This window comes from Hyperolius riggenbachi, chromosome 1 (genome assembly GCF_040937935.1).
Source record: "Hyperolius riggenbachi isolate aHypRig1 chromosome 1, aHypRig1.pri, whole genome shotgun sequence".
In the NCBI taxonomy this organism is placed as follows: domain Eukaryota; kingdom Metazoa; phylum Chordata; class Amphibia; order Anura; family Hyperoliidae; genus Hyperolius; species Hyperolius riggenbachi.
The window spans coordinates 299,821,818-299,834,451 of NC_090646.1; the positions used below are offsets into that span (position 1 = coordinate 299,821,818).

The window sequence follows — 12,634 nt, forward strand, 5'->3', positions numbered from 1 at the left end:
TCGGCCCCCTTGAAGTTTTCCACATTTTGTCATATTACTGCCACAAACATGAGTCAATTTTATTGGAATTCCACATGAAAGACCAACACAAAGTGGTGTACACATGAGAAGTGGAACGAAAATCATACATGATTCCAAACATTTTTTACAAATAAATAACTGCAAAGTGGTGTGTGCATAATTATTCGGCCTCCTTTGATCTGAGTGCAGTCAGTTGCCTATAGACATTGCCTGATGAGTGCTAATGACTAAATAGAGTGCACATGTGTGTAATCTAATGTACAAATACAGCTGCTCTGTGAGGGCCTCAGAGGTTGTCTAAGAGAATATTGGGAGCAACAACACCGTGAAGTCCAAAGAACACACAAGACAGGTCCAAGACAGGTTAGGGATCAAGTTATTGAGAAATTTAAAGCAGGCTTAGGCTACAAAAAGATTTCCAAAGCCTTGAACACCCCAAGGAGCACTGTTCAAGCGATCATTCAGAAATGGAAGGAGTATGGCACAACTGTAAACCTACCAAGACAAGGCCATCCACCTAAACTCACAGGCCGAACAAGGAGAGCGCTGATCAGAAATGCAGTCAAGAGGCCCATGGTGACTCTGGATGAGCTGCAGCTCAAGTGGGAGACTCTGTCCATAGGACAACTATTAGTCATGCACTGTACAAAGTTGGCCTTTATGGAAGAGTGGCAAGAAGAAAGGCATTGTTAACAGAAAGCATAAGAAGTCCCGTTTGCAGTTTGCCACAAGCCATGTGGGGGACACAGCAACCATGTGGAAGAAGGTGCTCTGGTCAGATGAGACCAAAATGGAACTTTTTGGCCAAAATGCAAAACGCTATGTGTGGCAGAAAACTAACACTGCACATTACTCTGAACACACCATCCCCACTGTGATATATGGTGGTGGCAGCATCATGCTCGGGGGGTGCATCTCTTCAGCAGGGACAGGGAAGCTGGTGAGAGTTGATGGGAAGATGGATGGAGCCAAATACAGGGCAAACTTGGAAGAAAACCTCTTGGAGACTGCAAAAGACTTGAGACTGGGGGTGGAGGCCTTCCAGCAGGACAATGACCCTAAACATAAAGCCAGGGCAACAATGGAATGGTTTAAAACAAAACATATTTATGTGTTAGAATGGCCCAGTCAAAGTCCAGATCTAAATCCAATCGAGAATCTGTGGCAAGGTCTGAAAACTGCTGTTCACAAACGCTGTCCATCTAATCTGACTGAGCTGGAGCTGTTTTGCAAAGAAGAATGGGCAAGGATTTCAGTCTCTAGATGTGCAAAACTGGTGGAGACATACCCTAAAAGACTGGCAGCTGTAATTGCAGCAAAAGGTGGTTATACAAAGTATTGACTCAGGGGGCCGAATAATTACGCACACCCCACTTTGCAGTTAATTATTTGTAAAAAATGTTTGGAATGATGTATGATTTTCGATCCACTTCTCACATGTACACCACTTTGTATTGGTCTTTCATGTGGACTTCCAATAAAATTGATGCATGTTTGTGGCAGTAATGTGAAAAAATGTGGAAAACTTCAAGGGGGTCGAATACTTTTGCAACCCACTGTATATTCTTTATTAATTTGTGTGCTATATAATTCTTTATTGTTAAGTCAATTGCTTCCTTTGCATTATTTGCATTTATGCACTCTCCCGGGAGCTGGTCGGCCTGACAGCAAGGCTTGATTTCCGTCATTGTGTGGAATCAGGTATGTGTGTCATGACGAGCAGTGTGGTTCCGCAATGGGTGTGGCCATGCCCACCGGAACTTGGCGGCTCCCAGCATTTAAGGGATACCTAGCACAATACCACTTATCTCCGACGAAGGGACAGGGTTCTGATACGCGTGAGATCAGGCGCAGGGTCTGGGTCTCATTGTGTGGTTATTTCCATTCCAGGGTGAGTGCATATTTGTATATTTTACCAGCATATACTTGGGTAATCTGCTATTGAGCTGTGTCAGACAGGTTATTATGCGGCGCTTGCAGCCGCCGTATCTGTTTTCCTGGTTATGCTTCATATTGTTTTCTGTGTGTTGTCCCATCCTGTGAGTGATCTGTATTTGCAGACCTTATTTTATTACTGATTGGTACCGCACTCTGTTTGTACCCACTCGCTGCTCCTAGCTTTTAATTGTTTTTATGATGGTTGTTACTTAAGATTTCTATTGTTCATGGAACTGGACTGGCATGTATTTTGTGATGTTATGGACGTCTTTTGTTTTTTGTAGCTGGGTGTGGGTACATCTGTCTGGTGTTTTGTTTGCAGGTCGGTTGCCGGAGGTTGTAATCGTCCTGCCAGGGGCTCTCCTGCTGCAGGAGAATTGCACTGCATGATATGTGAAACTAGCCTTATAGGACAACTGTTGCAAAAAAATTGTAAAATTTAAAATACATATAAATGTACAACTGTTCCAGAATAAAATGTGCTATAGATTACTTACTATAACTTAGAGTAGTAACAATCTGACAGATTTTGGACTAATCCATTTCCTCATAGTGGAGTCTCAAATATTTCTTTATATATAAAAGCACTTACTGAACAGCAGTTGCTCAGTGAAACTGCTAGAATAGTGAGCCAGGGAGTAGGGAGGCTGGTTGGCATCTTTGCTTAGATCCTTTACAAGGAGTGCTTTTGTAAAGAATAAAGATATTGCTGACTATTCCCCGTGAGGAGATGGACTAGTCCAAAACCTGTACCATCTTTCAGCGCTTTACCGTTTACTGTAAGCAACAGCAGCATAGGAAAAAATGTATAGATATTTTACCCAGGGAGAAATGCACATTTTATATGTATGCATCTTAAATTTGAAGACTAGCAATGTATCTGTACATGTAACGGTCTTGTGTCGTTGCTCAGATGTCTGATTATATGGTGATCTGCAGAATCACCAATAATACAGACGCTATACCTGATTATGGGTGATCTGCAGAATCACCAATAATGCTAGTATAGCAGGCAAGGAGCTGAGAGTGTAGTGATTGGTGTAACCGTAACTTTAATGCTTTAATGAGGCCTCACCAGAGGGGCTGGTGAGGTATAGACAGTACACTAAGCGTGCACTAACTGCTGACTAAACGCTTTCCAGAAACGAGAAGTGAACTGGACTCCCCTATCTGACACCACATCCTGGGGAATCCCATGCAGCCTGAAGATATCTCCAAGATGATCTCCAACAATGACGAGCAGGCATACCGCCATCAGGTGGACAGGATCTGCCACTGGTGCAGGGAGAACAAGCTGGTCCTCAACAATGCAAAAACCGTTGAGATTATCATCGACTTTAGGAAGCATGCCCCCACTCCACCCCCACTGCACATTGGAGGAACGGTGGTGAAAAAAGTGTACTGTGTCCGCCTCCTGGGCACCACCATCTCCAACACCCTAAAGTGGAAGGAAAACACTGTCTTCACCCAAAGGAAAGCTCAGCAGAGGCTCTACTTCCTTCGCCAACTGAAGAAGTTCGGCATGTCACAGAATCTCTTGACGAACTTCTATACCGCAACTATCGAATCCGTCCTCGGCTCCTCCATCCTTGTCTGGTATGCTGGCTCCACCGAAAGCGCAGACGCAAACTACAGAGGGTGATCAGGTCAGCGGAAAGGATCATAGGGAACACACTCCCTGCCCTTGACCACCTCTATAATGCCAGGTTACGCTCCAGAGCATTGAAGATTGCAAATAATCCCTCTCACCCTGGCCACCAGTTTTTCAGTCAGCTCCCCTGGGGGCGGAGGCATCTGAGGTACCGGTCCATCTCCACTAAGACCACGAGACACAAAAATAGCTTCTTCCCCTCAGCCGTAAAGTTGCTGAACTCTACAAACGCTGCTCATTCTCTCCCCCCTTAGGCTGCCCCCTCCAGGCCGATCTTCTGTCTGCAACCCACATGGCTGGGGTAAATGTGCTATGTATATGTTTTGGAATGAAGTGATGTCTAACATGTTCTATGTCTCTTATGTTTCTATGTAATGCCCTGTATCTATGTGCCAAACCCAATTCCGGGCACGATTCAGTCGTGCTTGGCGAAATAAAAGCGATTCTGATTCTGATTCTGAAGATATGGAGAACGAACAGTTCTGCCAATTCCTGTGCCGAGGGGAGTCCGTTCAAGGGGATGAAGTGGGCCATCTTACTAAACCTGTCGACTACCACCCAAATGACCGTTTTACCCTCAGAGGGAGGCAATTCGCCCACAAAATCCATGGACAAGTGGGTCCAAGGTTCCTCGGGCATTGGCAGAGGCTGTAAGGTACCAGCAGGTGCTTGCCTAGAAGCCTCGCTCCTGGCACAAACCGCACAGCTAGCCACAAATTCCTTACAATCTGTGGTGATTGAGGGCCACCATACACTGCGACTTAATAATTCTCGGGTACGAGCCGCTCCTGGGTGACCAGCATTTTTGTGGGCATGGAATGCCTCCAAGACTTTGAATCTCAACTGGAGGGGCACAAAAAGAACCCCATCTGGTTTGCTTTCAGGAACTTCCTGTTGAAAAGGAGCCAGCTCTGCTGCCCAATCCAAGTCAACCTGAACCCCAGAGGGTTCTGGATCCTGTTCAATGGTTCCAACTACTTGGGCCTCATTAACGGCAATAGGGATCTGCTTTAAACAATGATCCTGACAGTATGGAGACCAGCTAATCAACTGTCTGGTACTCCAATCAATGTCTGGCGAGTGCTTTTTTAACCACGGCATGCCCAGGATGACCGTGAACGTGGACATTTCCAAAATCAGAAACTGCATTTGTTCTGACATAACAATGCAGGGGTCTGAGTGATGGTGAGAGGCAATGGGGAGTCGTCCACAGCCGTAATCTTAATCTGCTCCCCCAGTGGAAGCAACGGAAATCTGAAATGATTCGCGAATTTAGCAGACATGACATTGACAGCTGCCCCGGAGTCTACAAACGCTTGAGTAGTATGAACCTGATCCTCCCAGGTGATAGTGCAAGGGAGCAACAACCGTTTATTATTTAGAGGTATTTCAAGATCGCCTAGGGTAGTACCTCCAGCTACTCCAAGCGATAGAGTTTTCCGCCTTCTTAGGACAGGCAGAAACCATATGCCCTTTATCAGCGCAGTATAAACACAGTTTCTCAGCTCGCCTTCTATTTTTCTCCACCTCTGAAAGCTTGGCCTGCCCAATTTGCATTGGCTCGTCAGCTGGCGGAGAGGAAGGCGTAGGAGCTGAGAAAGTACAAGAGGAAAACTTTCTTTGGGGCTTAGCCCGAGTTTGCTGTTGATAGCATACTCGTCTATCAATTTTAATGGCCAAGGAAATGGCCTCATCTAGAGTCTTGGGTTCTGGATGACCCAACATAAGATCGGACACAGTGTCAGACAATCCTGACAAGAAACAGTCTAAGAGTGCGTACTGCTCCCACCTGACTGAGACTGCCCATCTCCTGAACTCGGCGGCATAAACCTCCACAGAACTATGACCCTGCCTGAGGGTCTTTAACTTCCTCTTTGAAGTCACTGCCAAATCAGGATCGTCGTAGATTACGGCCATGGCTTTAAAGAATTCCTCTACTGAGACCAAGGCCGCATCCCCTGTAGGGAGACTATATGCCCAGGACTGGGAATCTCCAGCCAACAAAGTTTTAATGAATGTGACCCGTTGGGCTTCTGTACGAGAAGAAACGGGTCATAATTCAAAATATGACAGGCATCTATGCTTGAAATTACTAAAATCTGAGCGATGCCCCGAGAATTTTTTAGGTGGGGGTACCCTCGGCTCGATCACAGAACAGGGAGACACTCGAGTATTAGGGTCCAATAAACGGTTAACTGACTCAGCTAGTTGGTCAATCTGAGTCTGTTGAGCGTTCACCGTGTTAATGAGTTCATTAATGGTGGTGGTTAACACGTCGACCCGTTGGTAGAGTGCCTCCATTATGCTTTATTGGTCTGTTGTTCTGTAACAGTCTTGTTTCGTTGCTCAGATGTCTGATTATATGGTGATCTGCAGAATCACCAATAATACAGACGCTATACCTGATTATGGGTGATCTCTAGAATCACCAATAATGCTAGTATAGCAGGCAAGGAGCTGAGAGTGTAGTGATTGGTGTAACCGTAACTTTAATGCTTTAATGAGGCCTCACCAGAGGGGCTGGTGAGGTATAGACAGTACACTAAGCGTGCACTAACGTACAATCTCCAGCAATCTGGAGAAACAATACTGAAGAGGCTGAATCTCCCGAGGAGCGGGTGATTCAGAATATACTGCAGGCAAATGACCACCCGAGGGGCGGGTGAGTCAGACTGTACTGCAGCCCACGAGATACAGTGATACTAAAATGACAGGTACCTAAAGAGCAGGTAATTAAGGCTGAACTATAGCCTAGCAGAGCGGTTTCACCAGCAGAGCTGGCGTAGTAAACACCTCACCAGTGGCGAGGGCCCACCGGTGAGTAGAATGGTCAGGCAGGCAAGGTTCAGCAACAGAGAGGTAAGTATCAGTACAGAATCGTGAGACAAGAGAGTAAACGGTAATCAGGCAGAGGTTCAGCAACAGGAAGGTACGTATCGGTACAGAATCGTGAGACAAGAGAGTAATCGCTAATCAGGCAGAGGTTCAGCAACAGGTAGGCAGATAGGCAAAAGTACAGGATCAGAAGGCAGGATCAGAGTCAGAGTAATAGCTTAAGATTCATACACAGGAGATCAAACAGTAAACAATATTCTAGTCTAGGTATGAAATCCGTAGCATCAACACCAGAGAACTAGCCTAAGGTCTGAGCGCTAACACGCAAGTATTCACGACAACAGACAATGCAACACTGAAGCCTGGAGGCTTATGAAGCAGAGGAGACCTCACTGGCACGCCCCCCTCTCATCAACCAATCCTGGGCGCCGTGAGTCTCCTCTGCGATCAGCTGACCGGCAGGTCAGCTGATCGGCTTCCTCCACGCATAAAGGCCCCGTCCATGCGCGTGCCTGCGCGCTAAAGCGACCCCCGGCAAGTGAGGAGGCTCCGTCCTCGGCGTCCTGGACGCTGGACGGACGGATGGAGGCAGCTGCGGCAGCGGTGCTGTTCGCCGCAGCTGCCTCATATATTACAGTACACCATTTGTCCCCATATCGTCGCCGAGGGATCGTTTCCCAATTCCCCATGGTCAACAATTATTGCATGTGCGTTCTTAAACAGAAGCTCCGACCAAGAATTGAATTTTATCCCAATCAGTAGCTGATACCCCCTTTTACATGAGAAACCTATTCCTTTTCACAAACAGACCATCAGGGCGTGCTGTATGACTGATATTGTGGTGAAACCCCTCCCACAAGAAGCTCTGAGTACCGAGGTACTTCTGGCAGTTTCCTGTCTGTGAACCTTGTTGCATTGTGAGAAATAGCTGTTTACAGCTGTTTCCAACTGCCAAAACAGCAAGCAGCAGCTACATCACTTGCCAGCAGTAAAAATGTCACCATGTAATAAATGTCAGAATATAAATGAGGGAATATCACCCAGGAAGTAGTACTGTGAAAGGTAATTAGTAGAGTAATGCAAAGGGTTAGCCATCAACTAAAGCAGGAAGTTTTGAATTTGGGTGATACCATTTATTGGCTATCTTTAAACATTCAAAGAATAATCTGGTATGTGGTTACTTTGTTACCTAGGTTGAAAAAAAATATATGCGTCCATCAAGCAAGTGTCCTGCTAAGACTATAAGTTTAAATCAGGGGTGTAACTAGAAATCACTAGGCCACCCTGCAAGACTTTACATCCCCCCCCCCCAAGATAAAAACAAACAAACAAACACAGATATTGGAAAGGCAGGCCAGGCAGGATATTAAAAAAACAAATTACAGTATAGATGGCAAGGTATAGGTGTCCCCAGTATAGCCAGGTATAAGTGCCCCAGTATAGGTAGCCAGTTATAGGTTCCCCAGTATAGGTAGCCATCTATAGGTGCCCCTAGTATATGTAGCCAGCTATAGATGCCCCCCAGTATATGTAGCCAGCTATAGGTGCCCCCAGTATGGGTAGCCAGGTATAAGTGCCCCAGTATAGGTAGCCAGTTATAGGTGCCACCAGTATAGGTAGCCAGCTATAGGTGCCCTCAGTACATATAGCCAGCTATAGGTGGCCCCAGTATAGTTAGCCAGCTATAGGTGTCCCCAGTATACGTTAGTCAGGTATAGGTGCCCCAGTATAGGTAACCAGCTATAGGTGGCACCAGTATATGTAGCAAGCTATAGGTGTTCCAGTATAGGTAGCCACTTATAGGTGTCCCCAGTAAAGGTAGCCAGCTATAGGTGCCCCCAGTATAGGTAGCCAGCTATAGGTGCCCCCAGTATAGGTATCCAGTTATAGGTGTCCCCAGCAGGGCCGGTTTTAGCAACAATGGGGCCCCAGGGCAAAATAAACCTGGGGGCCCCCCCAACAGACACCCCGGAACAAAAATCGTCATTAAGGAACCTTTTTTTTGCAGCGGAGGGGTTTCCAGGAGGTCCAAACGTACTGCGTATGGACCTCCTGGAAACTCCATCAGGAAATGTATTGCTCTTTCTTTTGATACATGTAAAATTACACTACCGTTAGGTTTGCTACTAAAAGTGACATTTACCGCATTTGAAAGTATACGTTTTTCCTTTGAAACTTTCAAATCGATTTTCTCAAAAACTATATGGTCTTTTTGAAAAATTGTTTTTTCCTCTTATTTCCAATGATCTCCTTAACATATCCTGCACATTTAGGGTTTCTAGCTTTTAAAGGGAAGGTTCAGGGAGGGTGGGGAAAAAATAAAAATCAATTTCCACTTACCTGGGGCTTCCTCCAGCCCGTGGCAGGCAGGAGGTGCCCTCGCCGCCGCTCCGCAGGCTCCCGGTGGTCTCCGGTGGCCGACCCGACCTGGCCAGGCCGGCTGCCAGGTCGGGCTCTTATGCGCTCCAAGTCCTTGTACTTCTGCGTCCCACGCCGGCGCTCTGACGTCATCGGACGTCCGCCGGGCTGTACTGCGCATGCGCAGTAGTTCTGCGCATGCGCAGTACAGCCCGGCGGACGTCCGATGACATGAGAGCGCCGGCGTGGGACGCAGAAGTACAAGGACTTGGAGCGCAGAAGAGCCCGACCTGGCAGCCGGCCTGGCCAGGTCGGGTCGGCCACCGGAGACCACCGGGAGCCTGCGGAGCGGCGGCGAGGGCACCTCCTGCCTGCCACGGGCTGGAGGAAGCCCCAGGTAAGTGGAAATTGATTTTTATTTTTTCCCCACCCTCCCTGAACCTTCCCTTTAAGGGTGATTTGCTATTAACCGTTAAAGTCGTCTGGTTTTTAAATGTGTATTTTTTTTCCTTTGAAACTTTAAAATCGATTTTCTCAAAAACTATAAGGTCTTTTTGACATTTTTTTCCTCCTTTGCCTCTATGGTAGCGCCGGCCCTGGTCCCCAGTATAGATTGCCAGCTATATGAGGCCCCAGTATAGTCAGCCAGCTATAGTTGTCCCCAGTGTATGTTAGTCAGGTATAGGTGCCCCCAGTATAGATAACCAGCTACGGGTGACCCAGTACAGCTAGCTAGTTATAGTTGCCCCCAGTATAGGTTAGCTAGCTATAGGTGCCCCCAGTTTAGCTAGCTAGTTATAGGTGCCACAGGGGGGAGCAGTGAGCACACACAGCGGGGAGGGGGGCCCGACTCCCCCATCCCTCACCTCGGGCTCCCCCCTCCAGCAATAACAGCAGCAGGCAAGGAACACGGGCTCACCTCTTCCGTGTTCCATGATTAGCTCAGGAAGTAGAGTGAGGCTCAGCAGAGAAGAGCGGATGTCGCATGGAAGTGTAAGAGGTGAGCCCGCGTTTCCTGCCCGCTGCCGCTCCTGTCATTTCTGAAGGGGGAGCTCGAGGTGAAGGAGAGGAGGCATCGGGCCCCGCCACTGCCCACTGCTCCCCCTCCCTGTGCTGTGCCCCCTCCTGCCCAAAATGGCCCTAGCCCAGCCCCCATTCCCTTTCTTCCCCTAAGGATGCCCCTGTTTTAAAGGTAAAAACTGGTGCTGAAGGTAGTGGTCAATATACATACAAACAATCATTTGGGTAGGGGGTCACACTTGTAATAAAAGTATGCAAATAAATGGATTGTGAAATTGCAGCAAAAACGCAAATAGAATGATCACCTATTAAAGTGTGCATTTTGCAATGCATAAATAGCATTTTTTCAATGCTGGTTGCTTTTTTTCTGCAAAATATCAGCAAATCACACTCAGTGGTCCCATGTGGTACTGTAAATACCAAGAGATTACTACTTGAGAAAAAATGTGGCTTTTATGCCAATTTTGTGCACATGAGCATTGTTGCTGTGCTGGAGTGATCAATGATATCAATGCCCTTCTGCACAGATGTAAATACACCCCCTGCTTAAAATCATTTTTTTTTCAAAAGCAATAATCTGATATTTTGGCACCATAGGGGACTATTGAGTGCAACTAGCTAACATTTTTCAGATAAAGCAACCAGCACTCAGTTTGTTTGTTTTTCAGCATTGAAAAACACTATTTATGTACTACAAAACACACTTTCACAGGAGATCATTGCATTTGCGTTTTTGCCATGATTTCACAATGTGTTTAATCGCATACTTTTATTATAAATGTGACCCGTGCCTTAGGGCCCGTTTCCACTAGCCACCGTGCGCGGCTGCGAGACGCGCGGTGGCACTTCTGATGAATCTCAGAAGCCGTGCCATGCACGGCTATGGGATTTGCAGCCACCCGCATGGAAACTGACGGCAATGTCGGCCGAATCGTAAGGTAAGCGATTTGACTGGCGGCGTAATTGTTTCCTATGGCAGAGTTTCCCCGCGCGATTCGCCTGCGGGAGACTCTACGGATTCTGCACTAGTGGAAACGGGCCCTTACTGTCTGCACTCAATACATATTCACAGTAAGCTGGAGCTCTACTGGCAATAAAACGACTAGGTTGCCAAATTGTACTTGGTTTCAAAAATAAAGGATCATAGCTTCTAAAATTGACATAAGCAATTTGTAAAAATACAAATACACACTTTATGCTGAAACAATTAGTTGTTTAGACAAATCTAGGCTATGATATGTTTAAAGGAATGTTAGATAACCAGAAGATACTAATGACTCAAGCTACTATCCTTTCACATCCCTAATTTATGTTAAAAACACACCACATACACTTTTTTGTGTCAGTTCCCCTCTACCTGTGCTATGTGTATCTGGGCTGTGGTTTTAGTATGTCACAGCTGCACTCATTATGTAGTGACATTTATTGCAAACCACAGCTCTGAACTACTTTAACACCAGCGTCACTTTGTCGCCTACTTTGTCTACTCATACTTTCTAAAACTCATGCAGGGACTTGGTCAGTTCTTTTCTGTACTTCTGCTGCCTTAATATTCTCTTTTGCAACATGGAATGTTTTAATTAAAAGACAATATACAGGAGCTAAAATTGTTCTTTCTAAAACTGAAGAGGATGATGCTGGCAGTGACCTATTGCAATCTGAGAATCAGCACTGGGATTAAAGTAATACTGTGGGTACAGCTTATCATTTTTGTCACTGCTGATCAACAGACAGGTAAGTGAGACTGCAAACACTTAAATTTGAACAATCTTGCCAAATACAAATATAGGGCACTGGTGCAAAAGTCCTTTGTATGGACAGCAAGGGCATTCCCTTGTCTATTGTCAGTGGAACCATTAGACATTTTATGCTAGTCAGTGCTCCTTCTGAGGCTAAACAGTCTCTGAAGACATTGTCCCAGGCTTCTTTACATAGTGAGTTTGGGAAGAGAGCTACCTCTATTTTTACAGCAGTACTTCCTGGGTGGCTGCCTGTGCTTCATTTATCTATGTTTCTCAAGACTTTTGAGAGTGCCAAGTAATAATCTGACAACCTTTAAATTACTATGTAATCAAACTTTTTACGTACTTGAACTTCACTATAAAAACAATATTAGAACACAGGATTAAGGGTAATTGCATCTGTTTCATACATTTTACTTCTGATATAAAATTGCTTAGGTTACTAATATAATGTAAACTGTAAAAAAAACAATTCTTCCTTATAAGTTTACAACTGAGTCTTAAGTAATTAATTGTATTACTAGGAATAGGTCACACAAGCTTGCTTTTGGAAAATTGTTAAGAAAGGAGATTAAGCTTATGGCTTCATGAGCATGCTTTAATAATTCAGTCACATTTTTAAAATTTTAAGTAATTGATCACCTTATTTGGATCACTTAAGTTAAAGTGAGAAGTGCAACATGTATGATTTTCACTCACACAGTTGAGTGACTAACTTCCTGAATTGCACACTGCCCTAGTTCTGTTATTTTGTAATTAACCTCCTCTACTTTTTCCCATATATTATATTTTTAAAAGGGGGGTGACTCGATTACCTGACTCGATTATGTGAAAAAAATCACATAACAAAACCAAAAGTTAAGATTATTTTTCTTAAGAGTTCAAAATAGCTCTGCTTTGGCAGGGACAATCTGATTGTGTAAAAGCTAGACATGAACACCCCCCCCCCCCCCCCGCCCGGTTGGCAGAGAAAAAGTGACGGCACCAGGAAATTTGGGCACCTGTTAGCGGGAGAGATTTGGGCATCACATAGCCACCCATTCAAAGTAGCGGTAAGTGTGCGAAAAAT

At 45.6% G+C, this 12,634-nt stretch overlaps 1 protein-coding gene across 5 annotated transcripts in view; it reads left to right on the plus strand.

Annotated features, from left to right (window-relative positions):
• The window catches only part of IL12RB1 (interleukin 12 receptor subunit beta 1), a 485,568-nt gene that overhangs the window by 100,015 nt on the left and 372,919 nt on the right, over nucleotides 1-12,634 (plus strand). For 3 of the 5 annotated variants that reach the window (XM_068233779.1, XM_068233783.1, XM_068233780.1), the window contains exon 1: nucleotides 11,379-11,557. The exons of the other annotated variants lie outside the window; for them this stretch is intronic. In XM_068233779.1, coding sequence (XP_068089880.1) covers nucleotides 11,455-11,557 — 103 coding nt within the window. In that variant the 5' untranslated portion in view covers nucleotides 11,379-11,454. Of the gene's footprint in view, nucleotides 1-11,378; nucleotides 11,558-12,634 lie in introns of those variants that run through there. 5 annotated transcript variants of the gene reach the window in all.